Source organism: Poecilia reticulata, chromosome 23 (assembly GCF_904066995.2).
Source record: "Poecilia reticulata chromosome 23, P_reticulata-male-v2, whole genome shotgun sequence".
Classification (NCBI taxonomy): domain Eukaryota; kingdom Metazoa; phylum Chordata; class Actinopteri; order Cyprinodontiformes; family Poeciliidae; genus Poecilia; species Poecilia reticulata.
Window position 1 is genome coordinate 14,649,276 of NC_088852.1, and position 20,660 is coordinate 14,669,935.

General features: G+C 39.4%; 2 protein-coding genes across 3 annotated transcripts; one reads left to right on the plus strand and one right to left on the minus strand.

Moving 5' to 3' along the window:
* Window positions 1–952: 952 nt before the first annotated feature.
* Window positions 953–14,729, plus strand: slc26a5 (solute carrier family 26 member 5). Of its 2 annotated transcripts, none has more exons than XM_008401282.3 (18): window positions 953–1,109; window positions 1,708–1,995; window positions 4,148–4,287; window positions 4,491–4,601; window positions 8,103–8,284; window positions 8,490–8,654; window positions 8,742–8,974; window positions 9,072–9,219; window positions 9,640–9,753; window positions 9,873–9,950; window positions 10,035–10,130; window positions 11,089–11,195; window positions 11,956–12,025; window positions 12,119–12,211; window positions 12,288–12,392; window positions 13,177–13,389; window positions 13,528–13,582; window positions 14,084–14,729. In XM_008401282.3, the coding sequence occupies exons 2-18, from the start codon at window positions 1,838–1,840 to the stop codon at window positions 14,218–14,220; spliced, it is 2,205 nt and encodes a 734-aa protein (XP_008399504.1). In that variant the 5' UTR covers window positions 953–1,109; window positions 1,708–1,837; the 3' UTR covers window positions 14,221–14,729. The 2 variants fall into 2 exon arrangements, with proteins under 2 accessions (XP_008399504.1, XP_081460149.1); XM_081604023.1 differs by having other exon boundaries at window positions 1,844–1,995.
* Window positions 14,730–14,747: 18 nt separating this feature from the next.
* Window positions 14,748–20,580, minus strand: psmc2 (proteasome 26S subunit, ATPase 2). The gene is made up of 12 exons (XM_008401284.3): window positions 20,409–20,580; window positions 20,092–20,129; window positions 19,898–19,979; window positions 19,284–19,383; window positions 18,381–18,512; window positions 18,212–18,284; window positions 18,027–18,122; window positions 17,002–17,166; window positions 16,832–16,919; window positions 16,484–16,686; window positions 16,296–16,392; window positions 14,748–15,008 (listed from the first exon to the last, which is right to left on the minus strand). Exons 1-12 carry the CDS (start codon window positions 20,476–20,478, stop codon window positions 14,851–14,853), a joined length of 1,302 nt encoding a protein of 433 aa, XP_008399506.1. The 5' UTR covers window positions 20,479–20,580; the 3' UTR covers window positions 14,748–14,850.
* Between the last annotated feature and the right edge of the window lie 80 nt (window positions 20,581–20,660).

Sequence of the window (20,660 nt, forward strand, 5' to 3'; positions counted from 1 at the left end):
GCCAAAATGTGTGTGTTTGTACGTTTATTTTCTTTCTTTTTAGCAATAAAACAAAGCGAATGAAAAATATATTCCAAATGTAATTATGCAGTTTTTCTCTTTTGTTTTTTCCCCCAGAGGATATGCAACAATGCTACATTTGTCCCCCGCTGAAGTTTTGTACTTAGGATACAGTTTACCGATGTATCTGTTGAAGGTAGAAAAAAATGAGGAGGGAAGCCCCGTGACTCTATGACGTCAACTGCGCTGCTTTCGTCACCTTGCTCGCTGTCTGACAGAGAGCCGAAAAATAAAGAGAGTACTCACTCTGTCATTAAATTACAGTTCTCGTTTCTTCACATAAATGCATTTATGTATTTATTTTGCCAACCAGTAAGTGTTATTACATAACAAAATACAAGTCATTGTTCGTAAAACTTTTGATGGAGAAAAATCTTACAATGAAAAGGAACATTAGACATGTTATTCATCATGTACTGTGGAGAATGTAGCAAGAGAAAATTGTGGATTTATTTATGTAGTACAGTTGTTAGTAAAGTGTTGTTATATATTATTACTACATAATAATACTTATTATAATGACAATACAAATATACAAATTATTAATAACTACAATAGATAAAATACAAAGTAAGTCATCTCTGATATTTGCTCAATCAATGATATTCTAATTATATATATAATCACTTGCTAATAACTTTAATAACAGCAAAAGGAATCACATAATAATAATAATAATAATAATAATAATAATAATAATAATAATAATAATAATAATAATAATAATAATAATAATAATAATAATAATAATAATAATAATAATAATAATAATAATAAAGTTGTACTTTTGTTTTTCCACATCAGGACTAAAAACAGCGCATGCGTCCTCAACCCGCGCCCGTTCAACTTCAGACCGGAAGGGGTTAAGAAATTTGTTGACAGAGTAACTCCTCTCTCAAGCGCTTCCTATCTCTGGCTAATCTTGAGTAGTAGCAGTCAGTTGCCTACAGTCCGGAAAGAACGTCCCTCTAGTTAATGTACAACCACAGAGGTCACTTCATAAACTGTTCTCCTTCAGCCGGTAGCATCCCCACAGGAGGAAGACGGAGGTAAGAACCCAACTCTCTAGCATCTTCATGTTAGCTGAAATGTGAAGGTTAAAAGTAAACTCTTTTCTTCTCACTGAGGGCTAGTTCAGCTGATGTCCACACCTGTAAGCGCGAGTATCAACGTGGCGAAATGATTTAGAATTACGCGCATATGAGTCCCCTCAGTGACATGACTGACAGTGAGCCTTAAAAATAATAATTGAGAGAAAATAAGAATAAGTTCCTAGCTCTTAGTTGTTGGCGCGAACCACAAAACAACAAGTCGGCTCTGCCGTCATATGCAGTAAAAACTATAAACTGTAAAGTAAAAAAAAACTCTTCTAATGAACGTTTAATATGTCTGGAAACCATGAAACCTAGTAGCATCATAACATATTGCTGTCTTTTTTCCCTTTTTAATTTTTTAAATTTTTTTACATCATAGCCTCGCCCTTTAAAGCACATCTATAAATATTAAGCTGTCAGATTCCCCACTACTGTTGCTTTGCTAATACACTGGACTTAAATTTGTCTTGTCTGCGTGGATCAGGGAACCTAACGGCTTGCCTTTCCTTTTTATCTTTTTATCTAATTTTTATCTTGTCATGTTGACTTTCAGAACTGAAGATCCCAGTTAAAGGAATGAATATCTTCCAGTTCAGAGCTATGACAGAGAGGAACAAACTGGATAGTTAAAAAAAAAACCCAGTGACTTCCTCTGTGCTGAATAAACCATCCCTTCCCTTTCCATGGAGCCTGAAGAGGCGTCAGCTCAGGAGGATGCTGGCTCCAGGCTGATGCTCCGGGTAGAGCGTCCTGTCTATGATGAGGAGTTCCTTGGGACTCAGCTCCTCCATCGCAAACAGAACTCCACCTCCTTCCGTCAAAAACTTGCTGACAAGTTCAGGTGAGTCCAGCCTCTCAAAATGTGATTTTTCAACCGGCAGTCTTATCCCAGGACTTAATACCAATGATTGCAGCGGTGTTGTTAGTCTTTTGTATTTAATCTCTTTTGATAGCTGAGCATTTTTAAGATATATCTTTACAGAAAGGTTCATATTTTTAATCAAAAACAATAAGTACAGTGTAAAAGCAGTTGTTTACTTACAGATTTTTTCTGTTTTTGCTTTTAACTCTTAAACATTTCCAACTTAAGCATTAAATATCCAGAGAAAATACAAATAGTAGTGTCTAAAATGTAGATTTCTGAACCAACTTGGCCCTGCGTGATGATTTAATTCCCTCTCAGAGGACATTGTGGTCACTTTGTGACTTTAAATTCAAACACATTTTGGGTTTTCCAGCGGGACAACAATGAAATTTGCACACCAGCAAACAAGCCCACTTCTGATTGGCTCAGAAAGATTAAATAAGAGTTTCAAAGTCTTGAATTCAATCTGATTCTGTTTCAAGTCTGCAAACAGGCTGTTCATTCTTATAAACCTTCCAATATTAAAATGAATTCGATCTGAAACAACAATGTGACATAAAGTGGAAGAAGTAAACTCTTTCACACACACAATAAACATATTTTAATTTTTGGAAAAAAAGCTCAAATTAAACTCTTATTTTTATTGATTTTGATTCTGATCTGCATACAAACCAGTTGAATCTTGTGTAAACAAGATTCTAATGTCTAAATAAACTTTCTAAAAATTCATAACGTTAATTTCATCCAGGTGAGTTCAATTGAGATTAAGTCTCATCTTCAACAGATAAGGACAAGTTGTTGCAAAAAACAAAAAACATCAGAAGGTTCCAAGATGCATATCAGCGTATTATGCTGGGCAGATTCAATCCATCAAAAGCAGGATGAAATTTTATTGTGTTAAACAATAACAATAATTTTGTAGATGCTTAAATAAGCTTTTTAAAAGGCCTCATTAAAACCAAGCTGGACAACTTGAGAGTACTTGCAAAATGTTCCAAGTAGGTGAAACATCTCTAAAAAACCTCAATTAGACCGATCTTGCTCATCCTTTTCTCTGCGTCTCTGGACAAGGAGTGGAAATTGGTTATGTAACCAGTTTGCTTCATTACGCCACGTGTTGGTGTAACGTTGGGAAAAGATGTTTAACCACATAAAAAGTCAAGTCACACTATTGACAGAAGGAACAGCGTCTGCAAATAAGCCAATGCCGCTATCAGGGGAATGGAATGCTACGTGTGTTTTTGTGAAACGTTGTTGAGTTGCTGTTTCCCACTGTGCAGAGCTGATTGCGTGTAGTTCCAATATTGCCAGCTTTATATATGTGTTAACAAAATGAGCGTAAGAGAGGAAGAGAGAGCAGTCGTTTGTTTACCAAGTGGTTCGGTTTGTGGCCACACACCAATTTGTTGGTTCTTCAAAGGTCACTCTGTTGTTTTTTGTTTGTTGTTTGTTTTTTTTTACTTATGCTTACTAACGCTCATTATTGCAAAGTCAGAATGAATTGCTTTTTTTTATTTTATTTTTTTTTTAAGATTCAAATTCACTTCTTTAGGTAAACGTAAACGATGACGTGCAGACTGTGATAGTTGTAGAGGATGTACGCACAGTGCTATGTAAACATGATTTCTTGCTTACAGATTGTAAATGATTGTTGTTGTTTAAATTATTGACTGGAAACTAGATATGCAAACAGATGTGAAGCTGTGGGGAGAAAGTAATTACTAAACTTATTAACTGCTTGTTCCGCTCCTGACAACAACAACTGCTGTCTAGTGTTTGAGATAACTTCCAGTTTTGCATCCTCCTAGAAAGGTCGCTGATGTCCTCTTGAAATGATTTAGGTTGATCAGTCAATTTTGAGGAGATGTTCATGACGTTGTTTCCCGTTTCTTCAGATTGTGACTCGATGTGATGCTTTTTGAGGCCTTTTTGCTTTAAGCCTGTCATTATTAGCACTAAATCAATGATAAATTATAAATGAAAACTAGTTGGATCGTTTCCATTTACATGACTGTTTGTTTCTCTTGTGTCTCTCTCTGTCTCCACCAAAGAGTGGATGACAAAAAGCTTCAGTTTAGTCTCAACCGGATTTTTTTTTTGAAGCATGAATGTCCGTCTTGTTTTGCAGGTGTTCGTCTGAGAGGGCCAAAGCAGCAGCTCTGAGTTTCCTGCCCATCCTGACATGGCTGCCGTCCTACCCGGTGAAGCAGTACCTTTTGTCCGATGTGATCTCTGGTCTCAGTACAGGAGTTGTGCAGCTCCCACAAGGTCAGTACCCCGCGGTTCGCCGAGCGCCCAGACATCTGGAGCTGTTTGGGTGTGAAAATCCCAGCTGCAGAACACGCGAGGGTTTTTGTTTTTGACTCCACGCTGTCTTTGTTTTTTCACTCTGCTGGTTTGACGATGTGAAGTAATCGCTTGGCTTCCTGGTCTTTGTGTTGAAACCTCTGATTTTTCTCTCTGCTCCGCAGGCCTGGCCTACGCTCTCCTGGCTGCGGTGCCTCCAGTTTATGGCCTTTACTCCTCGTTCTACCCCGTTCTGCTGTACACCTTCTTTGGCACGTCCAGGCATGTGTCCATGGGTAAGATGTCTTACGTGGAGCCTTTCCTGCTGAGTCATAAATCCGAGCTGCGTTGCGAAATACAAAGCTCTGTTGGATTGTCAACACACAGTCGTGGATTTTTTCCACTGGTGCTTAGAACCTTCTTGGATCTGTGACAAATTAAATAACATGACATTAACACCATTTTTAGTTTAGATGGCAACAGTTTGCATGGAGGTCCAAAACCTGACCTCCATGCAAATGCTTAAAATGCACCAATTAATTTCTAAAAGTGGAACGTTACCCCATGTTTTATAATTTGACATTCATTTTTATTTATTTATTTTTTTCAGTTTACCTCCAACAAATTTTTAGTTTTGAGCACATGATCTAATTTCTGCTGTATTAAAAACATTTTTTGTTGTTGTTTTTACTTTTTCTTATAGACGCATTAACATAATCAGCAACTTAAATTCGGTTCTGTGTTGTCAGTTTTGGGGACGGTGTAATTTTTTCCATTGAAATAAAATCGGACAGGTTACCATGAGGCAATTTATGTGTAGTTTTAAAAAAAATGAATTTTCATACTTCGCTTAGAGCACTCATATACAATCCTTAGCATGCTCCCATTAGGAAAGTAGAATCTTGTCTATGTCATCATGTCCATTTATCAACTTGTATTAAATCTAAATAATAAGACAATATCTCACCGTCCATTTCCCCTCTTTACATTTACCATTTCAACAACAATAAGGCTTTCTCAGTTGTAGCAGTTGACTCGATGTGGGCAAAAATGCACAATAGTTAACTGGATTTCATCTTTGGTGAAATAGTTCTTGGAAAAGAGAGTCTTGTGGTTTATTAGTCGTTTATTAGTCTCATGTTGTTTGGCAGGCTTCCTAACCTAATTTAATGCAAGATGCTGGTAGATGAAAGCTGTGCTCTGGTAGGGAGCTTGATGTTCTGCAGACTGGGTGTTGTTCATTGATAAATTATGATAAAAGATGAAGAAGAAATGTTTCTGTTCCACCGCAACTGTTGTGCCCACTGATGATGTAACCGGCGCTATTGTATCTCATTGACCACAACTTGCCACTTGTCTCTTCTTCCTGTCTGTGCAAAGTGGCACAGAGTCGTCTCACCACGTCTGTTGACGAATGAGGGCAGTAACCTCGTTTTGAGTGAAACAAGTTGACGTAACGCTGCTGTGAATTCACAACAGAAAGCGAGCGACCTCGCTGTGAAATGGCGCCTGCCCAAAGTTTCTGCTGATGAGCAGCATGACGCGGTCATAACGATACCTCTAAATCTGGAAGACGTCGAGAGGGGAATGACTGGGCAGTGGTCCAAGAGCTGGGTCGGGTGGCCTCCACTCTGAAAAGCTGTGTTAGTTTAACCCCATTAGCTGGCGTTGGAAAGGCCGTGCAGCTCCAGGCATGAAAAGAAGTTTAGCTGAGGTGAAGCACGTTCCCGACTGTTTGGGTCTGTGTGAACATCAGCTCTGATAACGGACTGGGCTGGTGATAAGGAAAGAACATTTTTGCATAATCTGTCTGTGCAAAACTTTTCGGAGACTTTCGCAATTGTGAAGGTCTTAAGCAGTGCTGCACAAAATTATTCACATTCATATTTTCCCTCATTCTGCCATAATTTACCATATTTTTTAGATTATATTAAATTATTTACATTATCACACTTATGTCTATATATTTTATATTGCTTATAGTATATATTTGTATACACTTGTAGCATGTCAATGTAGGATGTTGAAGCATGTCAATAAATAAGCAATTTCCTCATAGGGATCAAAGTATATTCTACTTTTATATATTACATTCTCAATTTTCAGTCTATTAGAATTTTATGTAAACATGAAAGGGACGTATTTACATAAAATTATTTTTGATTTTTAAGCAAATTACTATTTTTAAAAAATAAAAATTGCTATTAATTTACATCCTAAAGATGCAGAGTTACCATTTTTGGGTAATTAAATTATAAAGAAATAAATAAAAAGGTTGGGGGCTTGTACACCAATAGGGTATAGTTGGGATCAATCAAGATCATTTTATTGATTCCCACAGGGATATTATTTTGGCCAAGTAACATAAATTCAATTAAAAGTATACTTAGATCAAATACATTTTATTTTACTTACTTTATCTCAATATCCAGTCAGCCAAAGCATCAACTGTGTATTACTCCACTGACGGTACAATACAGTGGTCCAGGTAGGATGACATTGAGAATAAATTGAATCATGAAGCACTCAGTCCTGCAGCCTATTGATGACTTTTGGCTACGGCTGCTCCGTCCCCCAGCCAGGATGGAGTGAAGGAGGTGAATGTTACGGATCGGGTCGCTCTGTGCCTTCCTCCAGTCCAGGCTCCTCACTACGAACAAACCAGCCCTGCAGATTATTTTGTCCTGTTCTTCCCCAGCAGACAACAGGATACAGGACAGCACTCCCAAACACCCGATTTGTCAAACATGTGAAAGAGCATTTCGAAACGCGTTGTAAGATTTTATCCTGCGAAGAAAGTGTGGAGGACTCCGACTATTTAATGTTTCAGTATACCCTTTCAAGCGCGAGGCTTGGAATAGTGGTGGCCACGTGTTCAAACCTGGAAAAACCAGTGCCATGAGGCAGGTTTGCCATTTTCACACAAGCATCTCTGAAATAACCCCAACAGTACGGTTATGGCTAGACTGCATAAAAATGCTGCTTATTAACTTAAAAAGTTGACCTGGTTAAACAGAACAGTAATTAAAAACTATTTCAAAACTGTACTGTTTAACGCAGGCAAATTAAGTCAAAAACAATGCCAGCTCTTTTGAAAGTGTAAATAAAAGTTTATTTACACATTACTACTGGTTATTGGTAAAGTATGGCACTTGTAGATCTGACAATTTATAGCACAAAAACTTGACATTTTGAAGTTTAGTCGTAAGTTATTTGCTCACACCTCCAATTTTATTGCATCAGATGCAACTCCAGCTGACAAAATAGACTGACTTAAACATAAACCATCCAGTAAGTTGCAGGTTATCAAATGTTACAGTTCATTCAAAGCACGTGTCCCCAAACGTTAGCTTATAAGGATGAACATTTTGTTTTTAATGAAAGTTCAAAGGTCATATTTGTACTTTTGTTCATAAGCCACTCCCACTTTGTTGATTTGTCACCATATTAAGGACTTTACCTCACTGTACAGTGAAATTGTGATACAAATAGTGTGCTAAGGCTTTTGTAGCATTTGGGTAACAATTTCTGCACGTCTTTGTTCCATTTGAGGCTAATTTATTCTTTCAGCGTTTGAAGACCTCACCTTGTTGTTCCCTTTAGTAAATGTTTCTCCTTGTTTAAATTAAAACTGGTCCTCAACACGACTTGTGGCCTTTCCACTCAGCTTGGTTCCTCTCTGCAGGACGCTCAGCTCAAACTACCACAGTCTGGTCCAAGTAACAAGACATTAAGATCCCTGGAGGATGAATTACAGCAGATGCCTTTTATTAAAGTGTTGCGTTTCTGACCTGCAGGCACCTTTGCGGTCGTAAGCCTGATGATTGGTGGCGCTGTAGTGAGGGAAGTTCCTGACAACATGGTTACTTTCCCCGCTAATGCCTCCAATTCGTGTTCGACCGACGAGGGTCTCAGTCCCATCAACGCCAGGAGAGTCCAGGTGGCCGTTGTGCTCACCACCATGGTGGGAATCATCCAGGTCAGTCTGGCGAGAACTGGTCAGAAGGAGGGGGTGGGGTTTCTGTTGTTTAGGGAGAGAAATGTTTTCCCACGCTCAAAAAACGTGTGTTTACCCAAAGCAGCAGGCTTAATCGTTCTGGACGCATCACCTTGACGTGAATGTTTTTATTTCAAACACAGCCCTTTCCTTTGTATCTCTTGACTTGTTTCCCTTTTTCCTCCAGTTTGTATTCGGTCTTCTCAGGTTTGGCTTTGTGGCCATCTACCTCACAGAGCCTCTGGTGCGAGGCTTTACCACAGCAGCTGCCGTGCACGTCGTCATCTCCCAGCTGAAGTACTTACTGGGAGTGAAAACGGCGCGTTTCTCCGGGCCCCTCTCTGCTATTTACGTGAGTCTGACAGGAAAAACGTGTCTTCCGTTCGATTAAAGACGCGTGCATGTCTTGCTGCATTGTCGCTCTTTTCTGTTTCTGCAGAGCGTTAAAGAGGTATTTAGTCAAATCAGACAGACAAACATTCCCAGTCTCCTCCTGGGCCTTTCTTGCACCGTGTTTCTGTACGGGATCAAAGTCCTCAACGAGCGCTTCAAGAAGAATCTGCCTGTTCCCATTCCTGGAGAGATCATTGTGGTTATTGTGTCCACCGGGGTCTCTTATGGAATACCCCTTGAAAAATACAACGTGTCTATTGTCGGGCATATACCATCAGGGTAAGCTAGACTTCAAATGGAACTGTCATAACATCTCAGCTCACAAATATTTACACACCCGGTGGGATGTACTGTGAGAGTTTGCTTGTGTTCTCAGGCTCCGCGCTCCTGCTATCCCAGATTTCTCCCTGGCGCTAAATTTGATCCCGGATGCGTTCGCTGTAGCCATTGTAGGATTCTCCATGTGCATCTCTCTTTCTAAGACCTTTGCCTTGAAGTATGGCTACAGCGTGGACGGCAACCAGGTGAGGAGGGGGTGACGAACAAAACACCAGCCATATTGGATCATAATACTTCTGATTTTCAACTTTGTGTGTGTGTGTGTATTGCACACAGAGTGATATATTTCAAGTGTTTAATTCAGTTAATCTTGATTATTACTTCTAGGTCATGAAAATCTAAGTCAGTTTGCCTGTAAATAAATTAAATGACAGGGTGTCCGCACGTCCTTAAAAGTTTTAAATGTGTGCGTCTAAAGTTAAGGCCTTAAAATGTCCTCAATTAATTTTTAAAAAGCACCCAGGAACAAACCACTCTCCTTTTAGATTACCACTGTGAAGTGTTATTACAGTCTGTGCTTAACAATCTCCAGTCCTGACATCGAACAGATAACCGTTTAAAATTTGACTGCCGATCCGTCTTCTATTTTCCCCGTCTTCTCTCAGGAGCTGATCGCACTCGGCCTCTGCAACTTCTTGAGCTCCTTCTTCCACACCTTCGCCATCACCTGCTCAATGTCCAGGAGTTTGGTGCAGGAGAGCACAGGAGGAAAAACACAGGTGAGATGAAACGCTGCCACCACAGGAGCCTTAAGGTTATCTCAGCTATATTGGTGCCATAAATCCATTAGCAGTGCAACAGATAATGCTCACAAAGCTTTTCCTGTGTTTTCGCTCAGATCGCAGGACTGCTGGCTTCTCTCATGGTGCTGCTGGTCGTGTTGGCCATCGGTTTCGTCTTCCAGCCGCTCCCTCAGGTATGTGAAGTCGTTATCTTGACGGGTTTCTGAGCCGAATGACTTCGATCTGATTTCTTTTTCTCTTTTTTTTTTTCTTTTCAGACCGCACTGGCAGCTATCATCATAGTCAACCTGGTGGGGATGTTCAAGCAGTTCCGAGATATTCCCCCTCTGTGGAGGACCAGCAAGATTGAACTGGTGAGCTTTTAAGTCGCTTTCAAATAATAAAAAATAAAATTGTCGTTTTTAAATCAGCATAGCTGACTGGAAGCATATTTTTAGCAAGTTGACGTGAGTCTGAGGCTGTGCATCATTAATATCCTCTTTTTCATTTCCATGTAGGATGAGGCCTAGCTGCCCCGCCTGTTGTTTTCCTTTCATGCTAGACACATAGCCGCTGTTACTTTCTGTTTGAAAATGGCCCACAAAGTGCTGGGAGCACTTCCTCTTTGTATTTGTTCCCATGACAACATATCTCCACTCTAATCCTTCCTAATTATTCCTGTTCGGATGGATGTTTAATCCCCCTTTTTCAGCACAGATGGAAGGACACTGATCATGATCATGTCAATTATGGAGCTCATCACGGCTCAGTTTTCCAACACCAGCTCTGGCAGATTGCCTGTAGATTTTTCAGAGACACCAATAAACTTAATATAATCATCTTGTTCAAAACCAATTATTGGTCACACCGTTATAAATAAGAGTGCTGCGACGCAGTCTGTGCTGTCAGAAAGTCTAGAATAAGCCTGACTTGTGTATTTATTAAGAAAACAGTTTTACGACGTGGATGGATACGACGAGAACAAGTCATATTCTACTGGAGAGGAGTTGTGGAAATTACTTTGACTTGACAGTTGTCCTGCAGTTGGTTGTCTGCGGGACGCAGTTTGGGTTTTGATTAACTGTAAACAATAATCATGAAAGTTGAAGCAAACACTTGATGCATCTTTAACGAGAGCCACTTTTTGAACTGAATTACAGACATCAATTACTTTTCTAATAGTGTTCTCATTTGTCGAGATGAACCTGTATTGAGGAACACCAGGTGCTCGATTACTGTTTCTAGTTTCTTTTTGACAAGAAGCAGAAAGAGTGTTTCTTTAGATCTTTTCCCAGCTTTAATTACGCAATATACTTTTTTTTCCCCCCTCAGGCCATTTGGCTGGTGTCCTTTGTAGCGTCTGTGCTGTTGGGTCTGGATTACGGCCTCCTGGCAGCCGTCGCCTTCGCCATAATAACTGTCATCTACAGGACACAGAGGTACAGCTCTCTGGCTTTTGATATATTTTAATTTCATTGTGCGGATTAAATACCGAGTGCAGGTTATGTCATCATGACATAATCATAATTTTGTACACAGGGTTTGTACGAATTCTGTTGGAGAAGTTTGGTTTGGGCCTGAAACTCATTCTTCATTTTACAACTTTTTAATTATGTTTAGGTTTCAGTGTGTCTGTGCATCATTTAAAAGTCTTAATCTGTCTCAAATTAAATTAAAATTTCTTAAATTCATTAAATAAAATGTAAGTTAGCCCTAACTTACATTTAAAGCTAATTTAAATGCCTTAAGTTTGCCCTAAGGTATTTAATTTAAGGCTAATTTAAGTTAGCCTTTGGTATGTTAATCACAGGTCTTGAATTTTGTTGAAGCAGGACTATTTAGTCTCATATTCTATGTAGGTTTTTTATATCAGGCATAAGTTTGCGTCATGAGTCACTCACTGTATTGGGTATCTACCGGTAACAAGATGCTAATACTTGCTCGCTAGCTAGCAAGAAAACAAATGAGCCATTAGCAGGTAGAATATGGCTAGCCAGCTAGATAGCTACAGAGTTGGGTCTTCTGAAATTCTTTTGTACATCTGGGTCATGAGTTAGGTCTTAAATTTTATTCAGTCCTCTTAAGAAGGTCTTAAAAAGTTTTAAATCTGAGTTGGTGAGTTTGTAATTCTCCTCATTTGACATGAAGACATGTAAAAGCCAGTGCTTGCTCTTCACCAGTGTTTTTCTTGTCTTCTAGCCCCAAAAGTTCCATCCTGGGTCACGTTACAGACACGGGATTGTATTATGATGTGAACACATACGAAGAGGTGAGTTTTAGTGGAGGAGAGGTTATGTTGACACAAGCTCCCAACCCCCCCACGTATGTTGGTTTTATTTTGGAATTTGTTTATTCTTGCCAGGCGTCTGAATACGAGGGAATTAAGATTTTCCACTCCAACTCCTCCATCTACTTTGCTAACAGCGACCGTTATGTGAACAAACTCAAGGAAAAGGTAATTCAGTCCCATGACGTGCAAATATGAGCTTCGGGGCGAGTTTACAGATCTCTTCTTTGTATTGTCTCTGCAGACAGGCGTAAACCCAGAGGAGCTGCAGGCAGCGCAGGAAGCCAAAAGGAAACAGAAGAAAAAAGAAAACAAGGAAAAGAACTCCTCAATTAAGATTTGTGCAAAGGTGTGTCAGCCCTTCATCTGGTTTCATTCCTCTTTATGTGGCTTTGTTGGCAGTGTAAACAACCTGTACAGAATATTCTGCATGTCATTCTGACTCAGGGTTTTATGTGGAACTCCTGTTGAAGGAAATACTAAATTTAAGCTTGTCGAGAATTTGACCTTCCGTGATGTTTGGGTGACTTTGAAATGAAAAGCTGAAGAGTGTGACTCGTGCGTAGGGCTGCAACTACTGATTATTTTAGTTATTAGTCTGACGATTTAAAAAAATTTGGCACAATCTGCAGATTTTTCATTTCAGCCTTTTTTCTAAATACAATATTAGAAACGCATTAAGAGATGCAAATAAACAAATAATTCACAATATATAAAATATACAAATATTTTATTTCCTTTTTTTTTTTTTTTTTTTTTTTTTTACAGATTTTAGCCAAAGTGGCTAAAACTATGCCATTTTAGGAATTTTTGGGTAGAACATATTTACAAAGAGCTGTTTTTTTTGTCTTGAAGTCAAAATTTGTATATTTTTTGTAGTTTTGGCTTATTTGTTCATCTAATAATGTTCCTTCAGCAATTGGCCTTTTTTTGTTGTTTTCAGTCTGTATACACGAGTTAACGATTAATCGTTTACTAAGTTACTTGCCGATTATTTGAATAATCAATTCCTCGCATTTAATCGTCTAAGCCCTACTCACCTGAACCTTAAGTTTTTTTGTTTTATTCTTAAACTGATTACAAATTTGCTTCAATTTTGCGACTAAACTCTTCCTTACTGTGACTTGCTTCAGCACAAAGACGAGACGGAGGATGCGACCCAGGAGGTCGTTCCTCAGAGCCAGGAGATGCAGGAGGTGAGGAACGGCGAGTTGGAGGACAAACACGGCGAGCCGACCTCTGAGGAGGCCGTCTTCCTTGAGCCTCTCAGCTCGGTTCATTCAATCATCCTGGACTGGACGGCCGTCAACTTTATTGATTCAGTAGGAGCCAAAGCCATCAAGCAGGTTTTAACTTTTATTTGCGTTGGATCATTTGCATTTTTCCTGCTCGACGCCTTGTTGTGACAAAGCATCACTTCATGGACAGGGTTGGTTGCACTTGTGTGTATTGCAATAACAACAAACTGTGTCTGTTTCATTCAGGTCATTAAGGAATATGCTTCAGTTGATGTTCGGGTGGTCATCGCTGGCTGCAACAGTAAGTAATAATGAGGGATTCTCTTTTTACAGCACCTTGTAAAAGTATTCATTCAAATTAACAAGCTAATGATCAGTCTGCACTGTTGGTCAGAATATCCCATTCAGTCAATGTTTGAACGTAGGATTATACAAGTTATATGGCGGCATAATACAGTCCAGTAATTTCTAAAGACAAATGGACACATCTGATTGTGATGCTATTAGATATGGGGTTCTGCAGGGATCGTTATTGGGACCAGGGATTAGGGATGCACAATATATCAGGATCAACATCGGTATCAGTCCAATAAGTAAAACGGATCGTAATCTCCATCTTGTTGCCGTCTGTGTTTCAGTTGGGGGAAGGGGATTATAAGCAGATAAACAATGTAGCTGGTGTGGTCACTTTTACACGGTGTTAAAAGTGTGGGGAAAAGTGTAGCATATCACTGAATATTAGTTACCTTAACATTTTAGTTTGGGTATGCCCTGATGGATCCATTCTTAATTTTTCTTGAAGGAACCGTTCTGGACGAGCTCAACATGCTGCAGTTTTTCTCAGAGGAACTGTCCACAAACGTGGTGTTCCCCTCGGTTCACGATGCAGTCCTGCGCTGTCAGTGCTCCAGGTCACCGGGTGCCTCAAGCGAAGCCTGATCACAGGTTCACGTCCTGAACCCAGAAGGGTCCAACGGGCTGTGACCGTCGGAGCAGTGGACTTATCAATTTAGCAATGGTTCACATTGAACAGTTTTTAATCTTGGTAGCACAGGTTGATGCGCTTTGTATTCTCAGTAGCTTTGACCATCTCAAATGTGTACGATACTGAGCTTTATCCCTCTGCATCCTCTTAGTGGTCTACAGATAGAGTACTCAAAAGTTGCACTTTTAACACCTTTCGTAGTTCAGGGCTACTTCAGACTTGCTGCTGTGATTTTGTTCAAACGCGAATCCAAAAATCATTTCTGGAGGGGTTTGGTGTGTGGAGTTTGTGAAAATTAGCATATCATCGTCTTGCTGATGACATCTGACGTTACTGATGTTCCTGCGATCAATGCGTTTTATTTTTAATAAGTTGGAGACGATCAAAACTTGTCACTTTGTGTAATGTCTGTTACTGTATTGCAACATTTTTGTGCTGGAATATTTTAATGTAATTACTTTTTTTTTAAAAAAGACTTAAATCTGGAATAAACTTTATTTTTACTTGAAAACAAAAAGACTACATGTTCCAACTTTTTTGTTTTTTTCTGGTGAAACTCCACATCAGAAACACACACAGTTTTCTCAGTTGTAGGTCATATATCTGGGGGTGGCGCTGAACTTGGCGTAGGATTTGATGACTTTGTTCACAGCCTCCAGGAAGTCTTTCTCTGTGGCAATCTTCCTGCGAGCCCTGATGGCGAACATTCCTGCCTCTGTGCACACGCTGCGGATCTCAGCACCTGACGAAGAAGTAAGAGTGTCGATTAGAGTGCTGTTCTTGGTCTTACAACAAACCAGCTTCCAGTAGGTAGGACACAAAATGCTATTAGAAACTGCCTTCTGTTCTGTACCTCAAATTTAAGACCATTTATAGGATATTTTATTTATATATATATATATATATATAGTTGACAATTATAGTCTGCGCGTGACTCAAACTTGTGCCTGACTGAGAAATCCTGAAAGGGAGAAATGTTAAATAGTAACGATAAAAAAATTCTATTAAAGTATTTAAGGCCAAAATAAAGTTAATAAATTTAAGATATTTTAAGGACGCGAGGCCATCCTGCATAAAGTGAACCAAGGCGCACACATCCTGGACGCCGTTTTGAAATAAGCAAATAATCAATACGCCCGGGCTCTGCAGCTGCAGCCAGTTATTGATTAATGCATCAAGCTCCTCAGTTTGCTTCAGACCTTGAAAACATGTTGCTTGTGCTAGAACTAACAGTACTTTGGCATAGTCAAACAGCAGACTATGTTTGACTAGTCTGGTGTTTGGCTATTTCCATGAACTAGTTGTGGAAAAAGCCAAAAAAAAAAAAAAAAAAAAGGCACTGTTGTTGCTCATTCATCTGAGAAGGTTGATTTCCAACATTGCAAACAAAAACTATTTGCAAACGAAAACCTACCTCTCCAAGAAAATGAGAGTATGACCGGTTTGCAATGTTGCAGCTGCATGAGCTACAACATTCCTGTATTTGATCAGTTTAGCATTTGACAAGGATGAAGTAGCAAAGTCAAATTAATATTACAACATAAAGAACAAATAGAAAGTAAAAAAACCTGTTAAATTCAGTTAAGTTTTTATGAGGTGGTTCTCAGTCAACACAAACATGTCACTAGACTGCCTCCTACTGGCTACTGACTGACACTACATTTAACTGAACACAGTCATCATGACACAGTGATTCTGTGATGGTATTAAAGGGACAGTATTTATTTCCCAGGCACATAGTGCCATTTTATAGCACAATCAAGTAACTATGTTACGGTCAGTTGTTATAAAAATGCTATATATACAAAATATGACTTAAAGAATTTTGACTTTGCAATTTAACACCTTGAAACTGGACCTCTATAGCTTTAAAAAGCCACTACTCTTTCCAACACACAAAGCAAGTATGAAATATAACATGACAGACAGCTCAATAAATTAATAATACTCCCCTTCTAGTAAGTTAATAAAAGAGGAGATATAACAGGGAAAATATGGTGAAAAGTTCTCACTGTGCCGCTGGCCTTACCGGTGCTGTTAGGACAGAGGCGAGCCAAGAGCTCAAAGCGAATGTCTCTCTCCACGCTCATAGAGCGGGCGTGGATCTTAAATATGTGGGTGCGACCCTGAAACACACAAAGATGATTAGTTTCTATGAGAGAAAGAGTAACTGAAATCAGCCTGACAGCTTCAGAAAATAAACTCCTAGGCCGTCACCTCCAGGTCAGGCAGGCTGAACTCTATCTTCCTGTCCAGACGTCCAGGCCTCATCAGGGCCGGATCCAGCGTGTCCGGTCTGTTTGTGGCCATCAGCACTTTGATGTTTCCTCGGGGGTCGAAGCCGTCTAACTGGTTGATGAGCTCCAACATGGTCCTCTGGACCTCGTTGTCACCGCCAGCGCCATCGTCAAAACGAGCACCTGGTTGTTTTTACGAAAAACAACAAAAAAGCAGCGTAATTCATCAGAACCTCCTGGACTACAACTCATTTTAACCTGGATGCTCCGAGATTAAAGATCACTTTTGCTAAGGATCAACTGGAACAACAATGCGTCTCCACCTCACCTCCAATGGCATCAATTTCATCAAAGAAGATCAGACAGGCCTTCTTGGTCCTGGCCATCTCAAACAGCTCGCGCACCATCCTGGCTCCCTGTCGGACAAACAAACGCGTTAAAACTTGGTGAAGAACGACGCCTGCACGGGCGGTTTCAGCTTCGGACCGGCGAGCTCACCTCTCCGACGTACTTCTGGACCAGCTCGGAGCCGATGACTCTGATGAAACAGGCGTCGGTGCGGTTGGCGACGGCACGAGCGCACAGGGTCTTCCCGGTGCCGGGGGGCCCGAACAGCAGCACGCCTTTAGGAGGCTCGATTCCCAGGTTGACAAACCTCTCAGGCTGATGAGAAAGAGGACAAGAAAAGTTATCCAACACCTGCTGAAGGAAACCAAAACCCAACATCTTTACATATACGGCTCGCTCGGTTCAGACACACACTTGACAATGACATTGGAGTTGATTTGACATTTACAGTACTATATCGTTAATCACAATTGTTTTGTGATTTTTTTTTTCTGTGGTGTAACTTTACAAATATTTGCAATTTTTTTTTTCCTCATTTTTTCCAAAAATCTACATATAGAAGAGAAAAAAGACAAAACAACAAGCAGACAAATTGGACATGCAAACATTTTGAACTTCAATATCTTGATTTCTGCTACTCACCAAATCAGACTAACTTATCAGTAAAGCTGAGGCAGCAGTTTGTTAGAAGGAAGAAATGCTGCCACCTGCAGGTGGGAGTTAGTAACTTAAAAGAAACGAGTATAACTCATAATTATTAAATAGTGTGAAAAATGCAGCGATCTGTTGACTCTGTGGATTTAGGTGATTGAAGAATCGCAAAAACAGCTTTATAACAACAAAATATACCAACAGCTTCAATTTGAAAGATTTGCAGTTGAAACTGATGCCAAGTAATTGAGCCACACGTTTATTGTGAAATTATTTGTAGGTTTAGCCAAATAATTAAGAATGTAATTTTTGAAAATTATTATAACTTTTCTCTTGATGTGAAGAAATCTTAATTGTTGCCAGTTTAACAAAATGTCTAACTTGAACATTTGTTAACAGACAACAACTCACTTATTGATGCAACTGTTCCTGAATATTGGATGTGCTTGGTTGTTAAGTCTGATCAGGTCTCTGGCAACATAATAACTGATAACTAGTTAATAAATGTAGTTATCAATACTTACATGGAGCAGCGGCGTTTCCACCACTTCTCTCAGCTTCTCGATCTGCTCTTTACATCCTCCCACATCGCTGTAAGTCACATCAGGCTTCTCCTCCACCTGCAGCAGCACACAGAATCATCAGAATCACATCACAACAAACTGAACTGTTGTTTTTCCTCAGAAAATTATTCGTGAGAGTTCTCCACCTGCATCATTGTGACAGTGGGGTCGATTTTTGGAGGCAGAGGAATGTGGATCTGATATTTGTTCCTGTCGACCCTAAAGGAAAAGGAGGGATGGGGAATTTTAGCAGGCGTGTTCCAACAGAAATCCCCTTTTTTTTTGTGACCTGGAGGCATCCAGGCGGCTCCTCACCCGACTCTCATGCCCTCCTCGATGTCGGTTGGAGCCACCTGGTCACTCAGGTCCACCACGAACTTGGCAAACTGCTTCACGTTGATGATGTATTTGGGATCCTCGGAGTCTGCGTTGATGATCTTCGTGCATCTATTTGAAGAAACGCGAAAACAGAGAATTCATCAGGACATTAGCACCTTTGATTTATTTCTATTTATTTCTTGGACACTTGGAATAACACACTTTAGTGTGGAAGTTGAAACAAATTGACAAAGACCGAGTTATCTGTGATTATTATCCCTAGCTTGTTACAAAGTGAAATCAGAGACTGATGCATCTTACATAGTTACTAATGTAAGATGCAAAAGTACATTTAAAACATATTTGCTTTAAAATAACAGGAAAACCTAGTTTCACAGTGACTGCTCGCTCTCTCTCTCTCTCTCTCTCACACACACACACACACACACACTACAAATTATTAAAGACCAGTCACAGCATGAAAGCTAGAAAGAAATATTTTGAATTAAGGTTCCTCAAAGGAAATCAAAATCAACCAAACTCTGAATAGACAGGATAAAGCTTTATAGAAACAGTAAAAATAAAATAAAATTGAGCCATAAAATTCTGAGTGATGCAGTAGAAATAACCATTCATGTCATTTTTGTAGACTATGTATTTTTCATAACAAATTAAAAACATTCACATTGAAATTGACTCTTTAATAATAACAAAAACAGCCTTTGGTAACATGGATGGGTATTTATAAATGTTATGTGAGGGGAATTGGCAGCTCTGATGCTTTAAGATGGTAACACAGAGCTGAGCTACCCATAGTGAATTAGTAGTTTATCTCATCATGCCAGAAAAAAAAGAGACTTTAAATTACAATATTAAAAAACTAAAGCACTGCTAGCTTACCTTGCGACCTGCAGTGGCTGTTCACTCTGAAGAGTCTGTTTGTCAGCAGCCAGATCCCAGAGCGCTGGAGGAGCCAGGCCTGTGTCTGACTCTTTAATGCCTGTCAAATAAGAATTACAAAAAACAAAACATTATGATACCACTCATACCCAACAAATGTGGATTTATACAAAACCAGCAGAAGTTCTCCTCCTGCACTGTATTAGATTTCTATGAGGAATTTTGAAAGGTGTAATAATTCTGCATTTCAAGTGGTGATACACGATATTGTCGCCAACATCAGTATTAGACGATGCTAGTCATTTGTTTACACATCGGTATAGGCCTGGTAAATGAAACCGGGAAAATATTAAGAACAGATATTGGTTTTTATCTTGTTGCCATTTGTTTCTAGTCTTTTTTGTTTGTTTGTTTTCCTCAACAGTGTCGAAACGGCAGAGAAAAATATACACAATATCTGTAAAAGTCGGTTGTCGTCATTGACAACCGACTGCTCTCTCTCTCTCTCTCTCTCTCTCTCACACACACACACAATATAAATGTGTTATTTAGTAACACATTTAGTAAATTAGTATTTATTATTTTCCATATGCCATGTGAGTGCCATCACGTACCTGTCAGCTCGTTGATTTTTTTCAGAAGCTGCTGAATGTCATCTTCCACCTGTTTGATCTGTCTGGAGTATGTGCTTTGGCCCTAGACACACACAAACACAAACAGTCAAAACCAGATGGAATCAATACTAAACTGCCTCCAAATGTTACTAACACCGGCTTAACAACCAACGTTTCAGGTTGTGAATACTTACATATGTTTTGAGCAAAGCGATGTCTCCTTCATCCAGAGCTGTGGTGGTAAATGAAAAACATGAATGAGTTTGCATTCTGACCTCGGCAGCTAGCCGAGTTGCTTTGGTGACAACAGGGAACATAATACGTTTCAAATGCAACGCTTTTCTTTAATCGGAAAAATGTGTCAAAAGGACAATATGATGAAAACGATCATCTTAGCGGAGGCCTGGAATATGTTGTTTGTTAACAAGCTAAGCTAATGTTGGCTAACCCAGCTATACCCGACGATTCCTTGTTTATTTTAAAAACATGTACATATGTATAAATTAAAAACCTCTGATGGGGGCGTCTTCCTTTTCCTCTTCCTTAATCTTCCTTTGATCATCTCCCAAATAGTCCGGCATATTTAATATAGAAATAAAATGTTTTTGTCAAAGAAAAATGGAACGGCTTCTGCAGCTAAACTGTACAATTACACAGCAGCTTTTAAGTTCCGCTACACACCGGAAATACAAGTCGGACTTATATTGGAGACACTGAATATTTCATAACCGATTTAGTAACATTATCACCGTAACAAATTATC

Coding starts and splice junctions, on each gene's coding strand:
- slc26a5 (XM_008401282.3), top strand. CDS start 1,838: ATGGAGCCTGAAGAGGCGTCAGCTCAGGAGGATGCTGGCTCCAGGCTG. Junction 8,655..8,741: donor GGCCCCTCTCTGCTATTTAC/GTGAGTCTGACA, acceptor CTGTTTCTGCAG/AGCGTTAAAGAGGTATTTAG. Junction 11,196..11,955: donor GTCATCTACAGGACACAGAG/GTACAGCTCTCT, acceptor CTTGTCTTCTAG/CCCCAAAAGTTCCATCCTGG.
- psmc2 (XM_008401284.3), bottom strand. CDS start 20,478: ATGCCGGACTATTTGGGAGATGATCAAAGGAAGATTAAGGAAGAGGAA. Junction 18,285..18,380: donor GAGGAGGGCATGAGAGTCGG/GTGAGGAGCCGC, acceptor CTTTTCCTTTAG/GGTCGACAGGAACAAATATC. Junction 16,393..16,483: donor TCAGCCTGCCTGACCTGGAG/GTGACGGCCTAG, acceptor TGTGTGTTTCAG/GGTCGCACCCACATATTTAA.